At 35.6% G+C, this 16,593-nt stretch overlaps 2 protein-coding genes across 2 annotated transcripts; one reads left to right on the forward strand and one right to left on the reverse strand.

The window, feature by feature from the left end:
- The first annotated feature begins 2,482 nt into the window (after positions 1-2,482).
- On the forward strand, positions 2,483-4,851 carry LOC117566924 (odorant receptor 19a-like). The gene is made up of 3 exons (XM_052004363.1): positions 2,483-3,288; positions 3,616-3,987; positions 4,511-4,851. The coding sequence occupies exons 1-3, from the start codon at positions 2,548-2,550 to the stop codon at positions 4,562-4,564; spliced, it is 1,167 nt and encodes a 388-aa protein (XP_051860323.1). The 5' UTR covers positions 2,483-2,547; the 3' UTR covers positions 4,565-4,851.
- Positions 4,852-7,243: 2,392 nt separating this feature from the next.
- LOC117578015 (myb-like protein Q) lies at positions 7,244-14,805 on the reverse strand. Its single transcript, XM_034263116.2, has 5 exons — positions 14,439-14,805; positions 12,530-12,692; positions 10,734-10,903; positions 9,760-10,675; positions 7,244-8,628 (listed from the first exon to the last, which is right to left on the reverse strand). The coding sequence occupies exons 1-5, from the start codon at positions 14,451-14,453 to the stop codon at positions 7,730-7,732; spliced, it is 2,163 nt and encodes a 720-aa protein (XP_034119007.1). The 5' UTR covers positions 14,454-14,805; the 3' UTR covers positions 7,244-7,729.
- Positions 14,806-16,593: the final 1,788 nt, after the last annotated feature.

Genomic DNA, 16,593 nt, shown 5'->3' on the forward strand with positions numbered 1-16,593 from the left:
GCAATTTGTATCACACGAAGGCGTTTGCCTTTGTTATACTCGTAGAGAGATAGAGAGAGAGAGAGAGAGAGAGCGAGCGAGAGTCGCTTCTATTTATTTTAGCTACTACATTCACAGAATGCTAATTGCAATTAAATAGATTCATTGCAGTGGGCTGCAGCATGTATTACAAATATGCGTGTTGACATTCATGCTGTTCAATCTAATTTGTTTATGTTATTTTTTCTTCTGTTTCGCATTTAATTTATGCTTTTCATTATAAGTTTTTGCCGGAAATCTGTAAATAACACGTGGAATTGACTTTGCTCATTTCCATTCCATTTAATTTCCGTCGGCCCAAAAGATAATATACGTTTTAATTTCAAAGTCTATTTGATAATAGTTATGATGCCCAAAAAAAAAATACAAATATATATGTATATACTCATATATAAAGCAAATGTCACAGCTGAGTTGTTAAATATTTATTGAACAAATAAGAAAACTACAGTCGATAGTTCACAACTCTGAGATACCCGTTAACCTTTTCAATAAAAGTATAACTTAAAAAATATACCAACTGAATATAACAGAAAATACTAGTATATATTTGGTATATCGATATACTATAACATTCACGATATACCAAACCAAATTAACATACTAAAATATACTGGTCATCGGTATATATTTGGTATATCAATTCACTACTACAATCAAAATATACCATAAAGTAAAAAATATACCAGATTGACAATTCAAAAAACTAATATAACACCTTCAAAAAATACCATACCAAATTAATATACCTTAAATACTGAAACATATCTTTATGCCAATATACTACTACATTTACAATATACCAGAAAGTACAAAATATACCAGATTGTCAACCCAAACAAAAAAGATAACACCTTCAAAAATACTATACCAAATTAATATACCTTAAATACTGAAACATATCCATATGCCAATATACTACTGCATTCAAAATATACCATAAAGTACAAAATATACTAGAGTGTAAACTAAAACGATTAAACCCTAAATTCAGAAGCCGTTTTAATACCCATCAACGCTATACATTCAAAATATACCGTAGAGTACAAAATTTACCAGATTGTCATCCGAAGAAACGAATATAACACATTCAAAGTATATCATACCAAATGAATATACGGGTATTAAAATATATTTATTTTTCTTGTTGTTGGGATTAGCTCTGGCTAAAATGTCAAAAATGCTTTAACTAATAGAGTATGTATTCAAATTACCATCAATAAATTTCAAATGCCTGTTTAATAATTGTGTTTAATCGATAAAAACAAATACCTGAAATGCATACGAAAATGTATTTATAAATTGGAGAAATTAAAGCAAAAAGGATTTGGCAGCAGATTTATTTATTATTATTCGATTTAAATCGATGGATAAATAAGCGCTTTGACTTATTTCGAATTTAGTCAGTGATTTGATGCGAATGCTAATTGAACTCGATTTGAATTTGAATTTTATGAATGCCAGTTGTCAAGTATCGCAAGTAGTCACAAATTCGATTTCCAATAATTGACCTGCAATTGACATTATTTATTTAAAATTGAGACCAGAGCACCTGATGGTGATGTGTCCTTCTGTCCGTCTGCCTTCTGTTGGCTTCTGGCAATGCCAATTTGCCGCCCGGTGGCCATTTAATTATGCGCCTTGTGCAAATCTTTCGGCTTACGCAGCTCATTTGTCAAATGGCCAAGGTCGCGACAGGTTGCCCAGAGTTTTTGGGGGGCTAAGCAGGGATGGACGGGATGTTGGGATGTTGGCTGGGTTTGCCCTGTTCATAATTTATGCCGCCAAAATCAATCATATTCAATCATGACGACGCTCTGTTCTGTTCTGTTCTGTACTGTTGTGTTGTGTTGTATCTGACGGATGGCTAAGCTCCACGGTCCATGGGTTTGAGCCCAGAAACCAGATTCGCATTGACAAATGTTATATAATCAATTTGGCATTATTAATTTGAATACACGCCGTGTTTGACACCTGTGAGCGGTGCTCCCCGATAGACATTCTATACTATACTTTAAATATATGTGTATTGTATATTGTGTATCTCTGGCAAACCAAATGCAGATACGCCCACAATTCAATTGGTTTTAGTTGCTTTTTGGTTAACAACAAAACTGGTATGAACAAAGTAAAAATGCGCTTTGCTTTGGTAGCTTCATTCAACCTGTTCAATAATCTATTATTAATTCCTTATATATGTTTTATACTACTGGGTTTTTTCTTTCTCGCGATCGCATTTTATTTCAACACGTTAAACAAGCAAAATTAATGCAGTGCAATTTCGTCATTTCGCATCTCACTCTTAATTTTAATCGCCATCAAAGAGTTAAGTGCGCCTTTAATTTGATATGGCCAGCATGAAACTTTAAGTGTGTGGGGTAAACGCTTTTTGGGGGTGGCAATTTACGCATTAAGTAGCCGCCCCATTGGAGGTGCTGGGCCAATTTGCATAAATCTAGTCTAGGCGGACGCTATAAAAGCCAAGTGTCGAAAAGTGTTGTGAATAAAATGTTACCCGCAGTTGTTGTCGACTCGACGCGTGCCTTTGCCTATCAATGGATTATTTGGCGCATCTTTGGCCTGCATCCACCCGAGGGGAATACGTTTTGGGCCCAACACTATCAGGCCTATGGCATTATCATCAATTTAATTACGAACGTGCATGTGCCAATGTCCTTCTACATTGAGTGTCTGTTGAGCAGCAATCTAACCGAATTCTGTGAAAGTTTCTATTTGACTTCTGTGGTTCTGGTTGAACAAGTCAAGTATTTCAATGTTTGGCGCATACGCGGCCAGTTGAAGCGATTCCATCAGATACTCCATCACCTGGATGGCCGGTTGCAGCATCAAAGCGAGCGCGACATTGTCGAACAGCATATTGAACTGGTGACACGCATTTTTCTGGGTCTCTTTCGTTGGTTTGTCATCATTCTCACCTCGTCCATGCTGTTTGTGGCCTGCACAGCCGAGCAGGAGTTGGCGTTTCCCACTTGGTATCCATGGGATTGGCAGCGTTCGAATCGTGTGTATTTGTTCACCGTCATCTGGCAAACGTTAAGCCTCTATTCGTTGGCTCTGATGACGCTCAGCAATGACACCTATCCCATGTCCTATATGACTATGGTGGCGGGACACTATCGAGCCTTGGCTCAACGCGTTTCGATGATCGGACATGGTCGAGAGTCGCAGTCGCTGGCCTATGAGCAACTCATTGATTGCATTCGAGATCATCAGATTATTTTATTGCAAGTATAATAATTCACAGAAAAAACAACATGCTAAAATGAAGAATTTTTTCTTGAATAATGATGTCAAATTTCAACCAATAAGGTTTATTCTTGAATTAAGATCGAAATTCTACAAAAATTTAAGATTTTCCAATTTTGAAATTCAAGATAAGATTTTCCAATTTTGAAATTCAAGATTTGAATCATAAAATCTCAGCGGGCAAAATCTTATATCAAATTTCAAACGTAGATTTTTTTTATGATAGAAAAAATTTTAAATCAAGATTTGCAATTTACCCTTTTTTCTCTCTCCCTGTGTAGTTATGTATTAATACTCTAATGTCTCATGTTTATTTTTAGATTGGTTTCCATCATACAGGATACAATGTCGTCGGTGTTCTTCTATCAATTTGCCTGCACAGCGTGTTCGATTTGCACCTTTGCCTTTTACATTTTCTTCGTTAAAGTTAGCTTCTCAAAGTTGCTTCATTTGTTTTTCATGTTCGTGGCCATTGTCTTTGAGACATTCATCATCTGCTATGCCACCGAAGATATCGGTCTTGGTGCTGAGCAACTTTATCATGCCATCTACGCTTGCAATTGGTTGGATCAGTCCATCGAGTTTCGGCGCACTTTGCTCTTAATGCTCAATCGTGCACAGCGTTCGGTTACCATTGTGGCTGCCCATTCGATGCCTGTGCGTATGACAACCTTTTTGGCGGTAAGTAGTCATTTAGTTGCTGTGTAAGTGAGATGCTTTCAATTCACTTACGATATTGTTTAAAATTGAAAATAATTTGGCCATAAAATTTACACCAAAAATTTTCTTTAGTCAAACGAACAGAATTCGAATTCTGCTTTTTAATTTAACTCAGTTTGAGCGTTAATGGAAAATTGTTGTATTAATACATATTTATGTACTATTTAAATATATGTATGTTCCTGTTTATTTTATATTTATTTATTTTTTTATACATTCTAAATTTTAGTATAATTTTAAATTATATTTCACTTTAATTTATTTTAATTTCGTTTTGAAATGAAAATTGCTAAAGTTGTGAAATTAATCTTGATTATATACGATATTATTTTTTCAGTTTTCGAGTCGTAAAAAATGCATAAGAAAAATTAAGAAAGTGCTTTATAGCTATGTAATATATGCTCGAAAATTCAGCTTCCCTTTTATGCATTTCTGTAGTGCCAATAATAATTAATAATCAATAACTTTTGAAATGCGCTTGCAGGTTATCAAAACGGCTTATTCAATGTTCACGCTGCTAAACAAAATAAAATCGTAAAATCGTCAACGCGTCTCAGTTGAATTACACGAAAGTGGAGTGTGAACATCATCATGCCTGCAATCAAATTGAATGCTTGTTAAAGTCGACAACATTCTCACTCACGCACAACACAGCAGCAGCTTTTCATTATTTAAAACATGAAGCACGCAGAGCAAAAATATATAAAAAAAAAAAAGAAACGGTCGACGGAGCGAATGGTCACCAATATGGCCACTGACTGGCAGCAGCGTTCCGTAGCCGTGAATATGGCGTCGAGTGGTTTGGTTTGGTTTGAGAGGAGTGGAGTGAAGTCCAGTGCAGTGAGTGCGTCGTGCGTGCCGCCCGCCATTTTTATTTCAGCTGCAACCGGAAATGCGCATTTTATGCAAGTGTCACCCACTGGCGTTCAACGGAAGTTGTTTATCTTATGCCTCTTAGTCCTTTCGTCGCCCCATCGCCAGCCTTTTGAATACCCTTTTGCAGTTGGCATTCAAAACTTTGGCACGTTTCATGCGGTGCGGCATTAAAGTGCTCACTTCCGGTTGTTCAAGGCATAGCAAATGCAAATTTAATAATCAGCTTAACATATTTTAGTGCAATAAAATTTGCTTCTTTTTATTTATTTGCTCTTCAAATATAAAGAAGTATTGAAAACTTCAAGAGTATTGAATGGGCGGCAACGATTCTACTGCCAACTTTTATATATATACTTTTTTTTTTTGTAACGTTCATGTCAACGGATTTGCGGGTCTGTGACTTTTATGAGCCTCTGAACTGACACTGACACTGGCAACCGAACGAAGCACACACACACACACACGCACAAAGGCGACCATGGACTTTTGAAGCGCTTATTATATAATCCTGCCAGCTCATTATTAAATGAATTTACAGGAAATTTAAAAAAATAAAAAGCGGAAAAGACAACAGGGCGACAAGAGAGACAAAAAGACAGAGAGAGAGCTAACAAAATGTTGTGTATGTATGTGTTGCAGCAGCTTAAAAAGCTTTGTCACCTGCAACACACAACTGCCACAACTGCCACAGCTGCCACACGTGCTTTAGTTCTTAATAGGCGTTCATTAAATATGGGCATTTTAATTGATGCCTTCGCTGCGGTCGCCTCCCTCCAAGCCAGAAGTTGTGCCCCAAATCACAGCTTATGCATTCGGCTTAATCATATTTACAGAAATGTTTTCAATTAAATGACAACACGCTTAACATGCTCCATCGAGAGTTCAGTTATGTACATAATATACTCGCTCTATATATTATATGTATGTAGTTGATGTGTACGGGGAGGGGGCGAGTCGATTAACCCGGCGGCTTGCCAAAGCCCGCATAAGTCGGTTAATGGATATGCGATTTACGATTTGCCATTGCCAATAAATTATCATTATTATTATTATTATACCCGCTACCCATAGGTTAGAAGGGTATTATAACTTTGTGCCGGCAGGAAATGTTTTCAATAGGCAGAAGAAGGCATTTCTGATCCTATAAAGTATATACATACATATATTCTTCATCAGGGTCAACAACCGAGCTGTCTGTCTGTCCGTCTGTCTGTGTGAACACATAGATCTCAAAAATAGAGACATTTTTTTTCCGACAGAATTTGTAATATCAGGTAAAGTTTGTTTCACGTCCACTTCCGCTTCGGCTAATCGAATAACAAGCGAAATTTTCAAGCTACAGTAGATTTTGGGTACACACAATAATAATTGCAGTGTCGATAATTCCTGAAAATTTTCTAGCGATCGGATAAAAGTTGTCGAAGTTATTTAGGAAATACTTTTATATGGGTCTAAGTTGCATTTACTGACAATCTAGTATATTTTGTACTCTATGGTATTTGAATGTAATACTATACCAATATAGCCTTTGGTATATTTATTGTATTTTTGCAATATTATTAATCGGTATATTTTGCGTATATCACTATATCAATATACCAAATATACGCTCTGATATTTTTTTTTTAAGTATTTTTGTGGTATATTATTTTGGTATATTTTAAAAATAATACCGCACTTTTTTTTGCTTTTATTCAAAATGGGTAACGGGTATCTCTTAGTCGAGCATACTCAACTTTATCTTTCTTATTAATATCATTGTAGTGGCAAACTCCGAAAACGAGAATTTCAATCATTTCATAGCCTTTGGTATATTTATAGTATATTTGTAATGTTATTAATTGAGTATATTTAGCATGTATCACTATATCATTATACCAAATATATTTGTGGTATATTTTTGTGGTATATTATATGAATAATATCGCACTTTTTTTGCTTTTACTCAAAATGGGTAGCGGGTATCTCGTAGTCGGGTATACTTAACATTATCTTTCTTATTAATATCATTATAGTGGCAAACCCCGAAAACGAGAATTTCAATCATTTCTTTTCTCAACTGAAATACGTGCATAATATTTGTTTTCGATTATTCATTCGTATTTCTTTTTAATTCCATTTAAGTGTTTTAATCACACAAAAATACTTTAAGTCGAACAATAATGCAAAGTAAGCCACATTTCTGTAGAATACTTTGTGTATTTAAGTGGAAAAATATCGAATGAAAACAAGAAACTTTAAGCTCAAACATTCTATTTCATTGAGTCATCATCAAATTATTCCCACAAAAGCAAAGAAGAAAAATAATAATTCAATGGCAGGTTTTATCAATATATTAACGAGAGTTTATTTCAAAAATTTCAAAAAATATGTACACAACGCGAAGAGCAAACAAAAGTTGGACACAAACTTCAAGGCAATTAAATGTCAAATATTTTGCAAAATATACAAAGCACAGCACCCAATATTAAATTATAAAAATAATAAAAAAAAAACAACATTCGTATATATAAAAAAACACAACACAAAAAAAAGTTATTCTAGAAAATTAGGCGAATTAGTTTGGTAGCAAACTAAGAAGAACAAAATAATCATAATAACAACTGCAACTGCTGCAATAAGTTAGAAAATATTTTGTAGGATATTCATTCACACACACACATAAACACACATACAAACAATCACACATGAACATCACATATAAAACAAGTGGAACAAAAATAGCCGCAAGCAAAGTGAACAGTTCGCTGCAGTTGTCGCCGTGCTTTCGACTGTTGCAACTGTTGTTGTTGCTGTTGCTGTTGTTGTTGCTGTCGTCAGGCATCGCTTAGGGATATTTCACAATATTCGTGGCGGCTGTTGGCTGTTTGACGCCGCTGTCACCTGGCAACCTTCCACTTGTTGCGGTCGCTTCACTTGCCTGTCGCTGCTGATGTTGTTGCTGTGGCTGTTGTTGTTGCTGTAGCTGCTTTGTGCCCGCTGCTGCTGAGACGGCGGCAACCGATGCCGGATGATACAAATGCGTGCCATAGTGCACGGCACCCGGATGACTAAAATACGGTATAAGAGCTGGCTGCTGCTGCTGCTGCTGCTGATGCTGTTGATGTTGCTGCTGTGGCTGCTCCTCAATGTAGTTGCCCACCGGCAATGCATGTGGCTGGTAAAGATGTGGATGCTGTTGCTGTTGCTGCTGTGCCATGGCTGGCTGGTAGTGATGGTAATGGTGTATCGGTTGCTGGTGCTGCCCTAATGCGTTGGCTGCTGACAATCTGACAACATGAATTGGTGGCGTTGATTCATGGGCTAGATTGTAACCCGCCTTTGGGTTATTATTGCTAAAACGTGGCAATATTGCAAATTGATGTTGCTGCTGCTGTTGCTGCTGTTGTTGTTGCTCTGCTGGTGCCTGCACATAAATTGGATTGTAGTGCACGATGGGCAGTGAATGATGTGGTTGTTGTTGTTGTTGTTGCTGTTGCTGTTGCACTGCCTCATGCGTTGCTGTTGTTGCTGTTGGTAACACTAGAGTTGCTGCCGTTGCCGTTGTTGTCGTTGCTGTTGTCACTGGCGCCGATGAAACGGAAGAAGCTGTTGCTGCCAACGGCACTGCTGCGTATTTATGTTGCTGTTGTCCATGCTTGGGGCCCAATCGGACTAGACGTGCCGGCTGTTGCTGATGTTGCTGCTGGTGATGATGATGCTGTTGCTGCTGTGCCAGCGGATATGCTATAACACACACACACACACACACACAGAGAGAGAGAGAGAGAACAAAAATTACAAAAGGCTTGGTAATGTCAACTTCACCAACTCAACACTCTCTGTCTCGCAATAGTCACATTGCCCAAAGGCGCTTTTTCAGTTATTTAAATTAGCGTCATCGATGCGAGCTTGCATCAAATATACACTAATTGCCGCATCCCAATGTGAAGTAAGGACACGAGTAGAGTGGTAACTAAAGCTTCTAGAAACAGAGTTTCAAAGTTGTTTGCTGCTCTGCTTGTGCTTCGAATCACTTGCAAATTGTTTAGCATTTTTTAAGTGATTGCCAATTAATACTTAAAGATTCTTCTTATTCTTCTTGCTATATTACTTTAGTAAATGATCGAATATGCACATGTTGTTAGAGATCTATCTAATTTTAATTTATGCATATCGGTTTGGTCTGAATGAGTTTTCCATGCATTGTGTTCTTATTTTACTTACTTTATTGCTGTACTATTTCAACTACTTAATAAATCTAAAATCTAAAAAAAATAGATGTGTATATTGTGTTCTTTTTCTTCCAGCACTTTTCTAGCCAAGTTTTTCATACAAAGCAGCAACTTTATCAAGATAAGTTATTGAAGTCAACATTTATTTGACAATGCGCAAACTTTATGAGGTCGCTTTAGCTGTTTTTATCTAACACTGTTAAACTGTCTGACTGTTTTTTTATATACAAACAAATTTCATAAATTTGCAAACAATTTCATAGGCAACAGACTGTTGACTAAATATATTTGAAATGATTTAAATTTTGGAAAATTGTTGCACTGAATTTATTAGCATGAAATATTTGCTATTGGTATTGAGGCTATTAATAACAAACTGTCTAAAAATTGAAAGATTGCATTTGCCTACAATTTCATAGCCTAAACTCATCTGTTGACTTAGTCAAGTGTTGGCTTGAATTTCTTTGCCTGAAGTATTCCTATTCTCATTAGTATTATTATTATTAGTATTCCCTTTATACTTTTCGAAAATTTCCTCTCTAAATTATAGCCAAATGTTGCCTCTAAATTTCTTGCTAAATGTTTTTGCCTTTTTCATAAGCAACTCATAAATTGTTTGAATTCACTTGCTGACTTAACTTACCATAAAGCGTGGTTTGTTGAGCCACTGGCTGCTCGGTATAGATCATGGGCGCTGCTGGATAGAGGCGTGGCAGCTGAAACTGTGGCTGCGATTGATAGATGAATGGCTGATAGACTGGCGACGTTGTGGGAGCAACCTTCGCGTACGTTTGTGGCTGTTGCTGTTGTTGTTGCTGATGTTGCTGTTGTTGCTGCTGCTGATGCTGTTGATGATGCTGCTGCAGTTGTTGTGTGGCAGCTAGCAGAACGCTAGCTGGTATCTGCAGATACTGCTGAGCATAGGGAGACGCTGCAGTTGGCCCCTCAGCTGGATAGTACTGATGGCGATGATACACGCTCGGTTGATCGCGTGCCAATGGACCGAGTAGCTGGACAATTGGATGACTTGCTGAGGCAATTGCTGACTCTGGTGTTGACGGTGGTGCAGCTGTTGATGTGGTTGTCGAGGTGCTGGTTGTGGTTGTGCTGCTGCTGCTGCTGCTTGGAGCTGGGCTTGAGGGCACTTGCAACAAGTTGCCGCCCAGTTGCTGTTGCAATTGTCGCATATATGATAGTGGTATGGCGATAATGTATTGCACACGATGGCCTGGCAACGATGCGGCTGCTGCTGCTGCTGTCGAGGCTCCACCTAATTGGTATTGCTGTGGGGCAAGGCGTTCATACATGCTCGGTTCCGCCTCGACATAGTTGTAAATTGGCGCATGTTGCTTGGCAATCGGCCGCTGATAAAGCTCCACTTGCGGCTGCACTGCATAGCTAAACCTATGCGGTGGCGCAGCATGATGTTGCTGCTGCTGTTGTTGCTGTTGCTGTTGGTGCTGTGAAAGTCTCAGTGGACCTGGCAGGGATGATCTGACAGCGCCATGACGCTGTTCACCAAAGCGTATGCTGCCACCTTCCGACTTGCCATAAAAGGCCTGAAAAGTGTTGTGCGTTTGTTTAATTAACGATTGCTGCTCAGTACTCATCACTTACCTGCTGTTGTTGCTGCGGTGCTGCTGCTGCTGCTGCATCGGCTGCTGTGTAGCGCACTGTGGTTGGCTCAAATATCGCATCGCTTTCCGCTGGCGCCGCGTAGTATGTGGCCGCTGGGTAAATGGGCCGGAAAGCGGTCTCTTTGGTTGGATTGCTTATGAACACGGTGCCTACATTGAAGTCAGAAAATAAATATTTCAATGAAATTTCATTACAGTTTTCATTTCATCGTCATTTAGTTATCACAATTTATTGATTGAATTCAAACAAATATCACTCGAATTGATTGCTTTGCTTACATTCTACACGCTTAATTATCAGAATTATTCTTTAATGAAAAAATATTAAATGCAACCTAATTACACGAAATTCTTGGCATTTCATTTCAATAAATCAATGCATATTGTTTTCGCATTTGTTAATACACTCTTGTGTTCCTTTTTGTTCGCTTTTATTTCATAATAAACTTTTTAGATTTCTATGCGATGCAGTTTATAATAACAACATTTGCTGCCAATTGTTCTTTTTCATATATTATATATTTTTCGAAAGAATAAAACTTATTGTGCAAGCTGTCAATATATCAAGTTGAAATTGCAATCCATTTATGTGTAATTCATTGTGAATATTGCCAATACGAGTATATATTAACTTTATGTCACGCCCATGTATTTGAACTTGTATGGAATTATTCCATCATTTTTCTTGACCTGTTTGTTGGCGTTGGCTCTCTTAAATTTATATATTTTATTAAAAAGACTTTACTCGACTTATTGCGTCATTTTCTTTTTTGTGATAATTACAAACATTGTTTTTGGTGTACACAAAAATAAACAGCGGGGAATTATTTCATCTTCTGTTTATAGTACTATAATTTGTTGTAATTACTTTCTTTGAATATGTAGGGGAAATTATTTCCTAATTTTCTACTAGCATGTTTTGGAAATTTCAAAATTCTTGGCACTTGCTTTAAATGAATTTATGAATATTTAACATGTATTAACTTTATATCGCATTTCTTCATTTATACTTGGAAAGAGCTAAAAGAAAATAAGGTAATATATTTTCTTTTAGCTGTTTGTAACAATAAAATTTGTTGACGAATACTTTCTTTAATATAAACGTTAGATATGATATGAATATAATAATATAATATATAAACGTTGGCGATTGTTTACAAGTATAATGATAGGAGGATAATTCTCTGTCGAAAATGTCGCATAAGACTCTATGTAAAAAACAAGAAAAAACATATTTCTAAACATGTTTTTATTGTGATTAAAGAAAATCTATAGCTCTTGTTTGGCACATTAATTAGACCTATGATAAGCATGATTTTGGAATAATTTTTATATTTTAAGATAATTTCACAAACGAACAAAGTCGTACTTAATCCAAAAAATTAATGAATTTATACAATTTATGATAAAATAGAAAAAGTTTGAAAAATCAATCTCAGCTCTAAATATAGTGCTAATCCAGAGTTATAGGAATAACCTTTTCTTATTTTTAAAATTTATTCAGTTTACGTTTTTATCACTGTAAATAGTGTCCGCTAGAGAATTAACAATATGGAAATTGTGAATTAAGTAAATCACTTCAAATTATTTTAAATTTTAACACAAATTCTTATTAATTTGTTTTTAAATATATTTTTTCTAAGGAAAGAAGTCAATTTTTTATGGTTAATTGTGAATATAAATTCCAAGGATTTTTTTTAAGTATTTTTTGTTTGTTTTTAATAGGAAATTTGTTGCAAACACATAATTTTTTTTATTTAAATTTTTTTCGCTTACCGGTTTGATCTGAAGAATCGCGTTTTTCGGTCTTACTCTTCGATTCTTCGACGCTGGGCGTCAGTTTAGTGGTTTCCACAGCCTCGACCTTAGCATCCGTGGGCTTAGCTTCGAGTTCCTCGGCTGGCGAGAAGGAGATGCAACAAAAGAGCAGGACAGCAAGCTGTAAATGATAGGGAAAATGGAAAAAGCGAGAATTGTAAATTCATTCGAGTTTGAGTGGACATTTAGATTTAATTGGCAAACGAATAAGTGAATAAAATAATACTGAGCAGTGAGTGCATTTGGCAATTGCGATGTGCCATCATTTATTTAGCGCATTATGCGAATTGTGCAGCCGGTTTAATGCATTTTTAATGCACTATTTGAATGATGCAATAAATGACAGCGGCCGCAAAACATTTGATTAAAATTGTGTTCGTTTGTGTGTTGATAGTCTTGCATGTTTGATGTTTATGCGGTGTTTGCTTTATCACAGCCATTTTGCATTGTAATTTCATAATAATTTAATTAAATTGATTTATAAATGCAATTATTAATTTAATTGTAGCCACCGCATGTGAGAGGCAGTGTTAAACAAATTGCTGTTGCTGCTGGTACAATTATTATTGCACTGCACACACACACACACACACACACATTCACACACACATAATTATAAACTGTGTATTAATTATGCTGGCATCAGCCGAACACAATTTTCTGAATGCCACGTACAATGAACCTGAGCGAACACAGTTCAAATTATAGTATGTAGTTACACTTAAAACAAACAAACACATTCAGTCATTATAACTGTAATTATTTATTTAATATCAGCCAACAGCGAAATTCATACCTCGCTCGAAAGCTACATAATATGCCATGCAAACCCAACAGTGAACTATTTAGAATCCAAGTGCAAATTATTTTATATATTTAACATGTGATTTTAGAATGCATTTTATTTAAATCAAATTTAAAAGGTATTTAGGTGTGTATAGTATTTAAACTACTCAAACATCAATAAATGCAATATTTTATTAATTTTGGATTTTAATGATATAATAATAATAATAATAATAATTATATATAACTATAGGCTTTTAAACATCTATAAGACAAATTAATAATTTATTTCAATTTAAAAATTTGTTTATTTAGTCATTTGTCTGAAATTTTAAGTAATTTTCGTCATTGAATATATAATATATTTTATTTCAATAAAATTATATATGGCTGAGGATAATCGAATCTATTTTATTAGTATTTTATTAAATTTATTTTTTTGCTCTTTAAATGTAGCTGTAGTATTCTTTAAAACTTATGATTTTGAATAAGTTAATTAAACTATTTTTTTTCTGATTAAAATGTTTTTAAAATAATAAAAATCCATTGATATTAATTAGATGAAATTTAAATAAGAATACAATAATATAAAAGCATATTTTATTTATTTATTTTTGCAAGAAGTGAGTTTAAAGTAGTGAACTATATTTGAAACAAAGGAATACTTAAAATTGTACATTTTAACTTCAAAATAAGAAATTATAACTAAAACTAGTTTTAATAGTTGAAAATAAATATTCACAAAAGAAAAAAACAAACACTATTTTCAAATTATTTAAATTGCTGGCTTATCATATATTTAAAAATTTAGAACTTGATGAAAACTAAAATGCAAGCTGCTAATCGAATTAAGCCTCAGTAAATTTAGGATATCAAATAAATTAGTCAATCAAAGTAGTAAGAAAAATTTTAATTTTGTAATTCAGCAATAAAACTTTAAATTTTGCACACTTTACCGCAATAACAATAAATACACAAAAAATGAAGCAAACATTTAGTAAAAAATAATACAAAAAAAGTTAAGTTACTGTTGATGGCAGCAAAATGTAATATGATAGGTATAAATTAATAATTTATTCACCTTTATGGGTAACATTGTTGCAAGTCGCGAATTTTTCTTTATTTCCTAGTTTCTGTTGGTGTTGTTGTTGTTGTGGTTGTTATTATGCTTTTATTGCTTTTTATTGACGCTTTTGACACTCAATTAAATACCGTAGCACGTGACAAAAAAAAAGATAAAAACATAATGCGATATCTCGCGTTGATTGTTGTTGTTTTGTTTTGTTTTTTTTCGCTGCTTAGATTTAGTTGAATCAAATTTGCAGTTTATTCGTTGAAATGAACATTACGCATACGACACGTGTGCGCGTTTCGTACGCGAATCGCGAGTGACGCTTTGAATGTATGTTTTGTTTGAGTTTGCGATGCGATGCCTCTTGGTTCGCGTGTTAGCTAACAAAGTGAGAGTGAAATTGGCAATGCGGCGGCGTTGCATTTTATAGGCTTTGCCCAAAAGCCGCATGCAACTAACCGATTGCCGCATGCTTGCTGCTTGCTGCTTGCAACTTGGCCATCGGTTAGGTGCAAGCACCTGGCACCGATCGTTTCTTGTTTGTTCAGCTTGCTGTTGTTGTTGTTGTTGTGGTTGTTGTTATTATTGTTGTTGTTGTCTGCTTTTAGTTTGCAGTTGGTTTGTAGCTGATACTGCTGCTGTTGTTGCTGCTGCTGTTGATGGAAAATTGAAGACAGCTGCCATTTGGAGCACAATCATTACCATAATCAAACTGATTATCATTAGAGGCCGTGGTCATTGTCAGCGTCTGTTTAAAGCGCGCTGGTTGCTTTTGTTTCACTTGATGTGCCCATATTTGCTTTGTTTGCAAGCAGCAACCAGCAAATGGCAATGGCAATGGCAACAGCAACAGCAACAGCAATGACACGGGGCCAAGCCAACATCAACTGCAAGTGCAACAACACAACTACAGCCAATTAGCAGTCGCTGGCGGCGCTTTGAGTTTTCTCGTTTTTCACTTTGCTGCCACAAAATGCAAATTCTACTTACTCACAAAACAACAGCAGCAACAGCAACAACAAAAGCAACACGAAGTCGTTGGCTTAGTGTTTGGTCAACGCAGTAGCGATGATGTTGCTGCTGCTGCTGCCACAAGCAACATCTCGTTTGCTTTGAAGCCTCCTCCCCCTTCCCACCCTTGGAGCCCATCGCAACCCGCTTGCCACCAACACGTTTGCTGTCCGTTGCAGGCTCGTTTTGCCGTCATTCTTTGTGCTTGTGCTGCAACATCCGCAACCCGTTAACCCGTGTCCCGTGTCCCGTGCCCCATTTCCCCCCACTTCCCGGTTGCTCCTGCAACGATATTGCCATTAACGTCTGTTTTTAGTTTATGAGCTCATATTCGCATTGAAATTTATTGCGCCCTTAGCTTATATTTATTAACTTTAATCCACGCAGCGTTCTGCTATTCATCGCAGGTATCATAGCGTATTGCTCAGCAGAATTGTTATTCAAATAATATGGCATTATAACCAATGAGAATTGAGTTTTACAACAGTTGAAACATAGTTCTGAATTCACTTATATTAAACATCAGTTAATTTCATTAGTTCAATTTAGAAACTTCTTATATAAGGAAAACTTTAAATGAGTATATTGACAAAAGTATAAATAATAAATAAAATATGTACATAGATGTAGGAAAGATCTAGAAAACCATAATTTAAATACTACAATTAGTAGAGAAAGCAAAGGAAAATGCACAGAAAAAGGTAGTGGGAAAAGCTTAAGAAACTCTTCAGAATAGTTCAAGGATGAAATATATATATCCATATGGAGTTATTATTGTCATAAAATCACTGGACAACTAAGATTAGATCCTAAAAATGTATCATGCTGAGACGTGACAATTTATATCATAATAATTTTAAAAAGAAAAAAAGGTTTGAGATACAAAATGATTGTTAGCTATATAAGAACTCGGATCTTAAGAAATAAACGTTTGTTCACAAACTGAGTTCACCCGAGTCATTGCGTTCATTCAGAAGACAAAGTAAAAGGTGCAGCAGAACTAATAGAAAAGGGATGTTGATGAAGTAATGGAAAATGTAATAAAAAAGACATTCCAAAATGCAACAGAAAATTTACCGTAAAAGGCAACAGAAAGCAATAACTGAAAGAAAAAATGTATGACTGGCAAAAGAGTAAAATACTAGCAACCATA

This window comes from Drosophila albomicans, chromosome X, assembly GCF_009650485.2.
Source record: "Drosophila albomicans strain 15112-1751.03 chromosome X, ASM965048v2, whole genome shotgun sequence".
NCBI lineage: Eukaryota > Metazoa > Arthropoda > Insecta > Diptera > Drosophilidae > Drosophila > Drosophila albomicans.

Bases quoted from the DNA above. Each gene is read 5' to 3' on its own strand.
- LOC117566924 (XM_052004363.1), top strand. From the start codon at position 2,548: ATGTTACCCGCAGTTGTTGTCGACTCGACGCGTGCCTTTGCCTATCAA. The intron at 3,289-3,615 runs GTATAATAATTC...TAATGTCTCATG, and splicing joins ATCAGATTATTTTATTGCAA to TTTATTTTTAGATTGGTTTC. The intron at 3,988-4,510 runs GTAAGTAGTCAT...ATGCGCTTGCAG, and splicing joins GTATGACAACCTTTTTGGCG to GTTATCAAAACGGCTTATTC.
- LOC117578015 (XM_034263116.2), bottom strand. The intron at 10,904-12,529 runs GTAAGCGAAAAA...ACTTCAATGTAG, and splicing joins CGATTCTTCAGATCAAACCG to GCACCGTGTTCATAAGCAAT. The intron at 10,676-10,733 runs GTAAGTGATGAG...AACACTTTTCAG, and splicing joins CACCGCAGCAACAACAGCAG to GCCTTTTATGGCAAGTCGGA.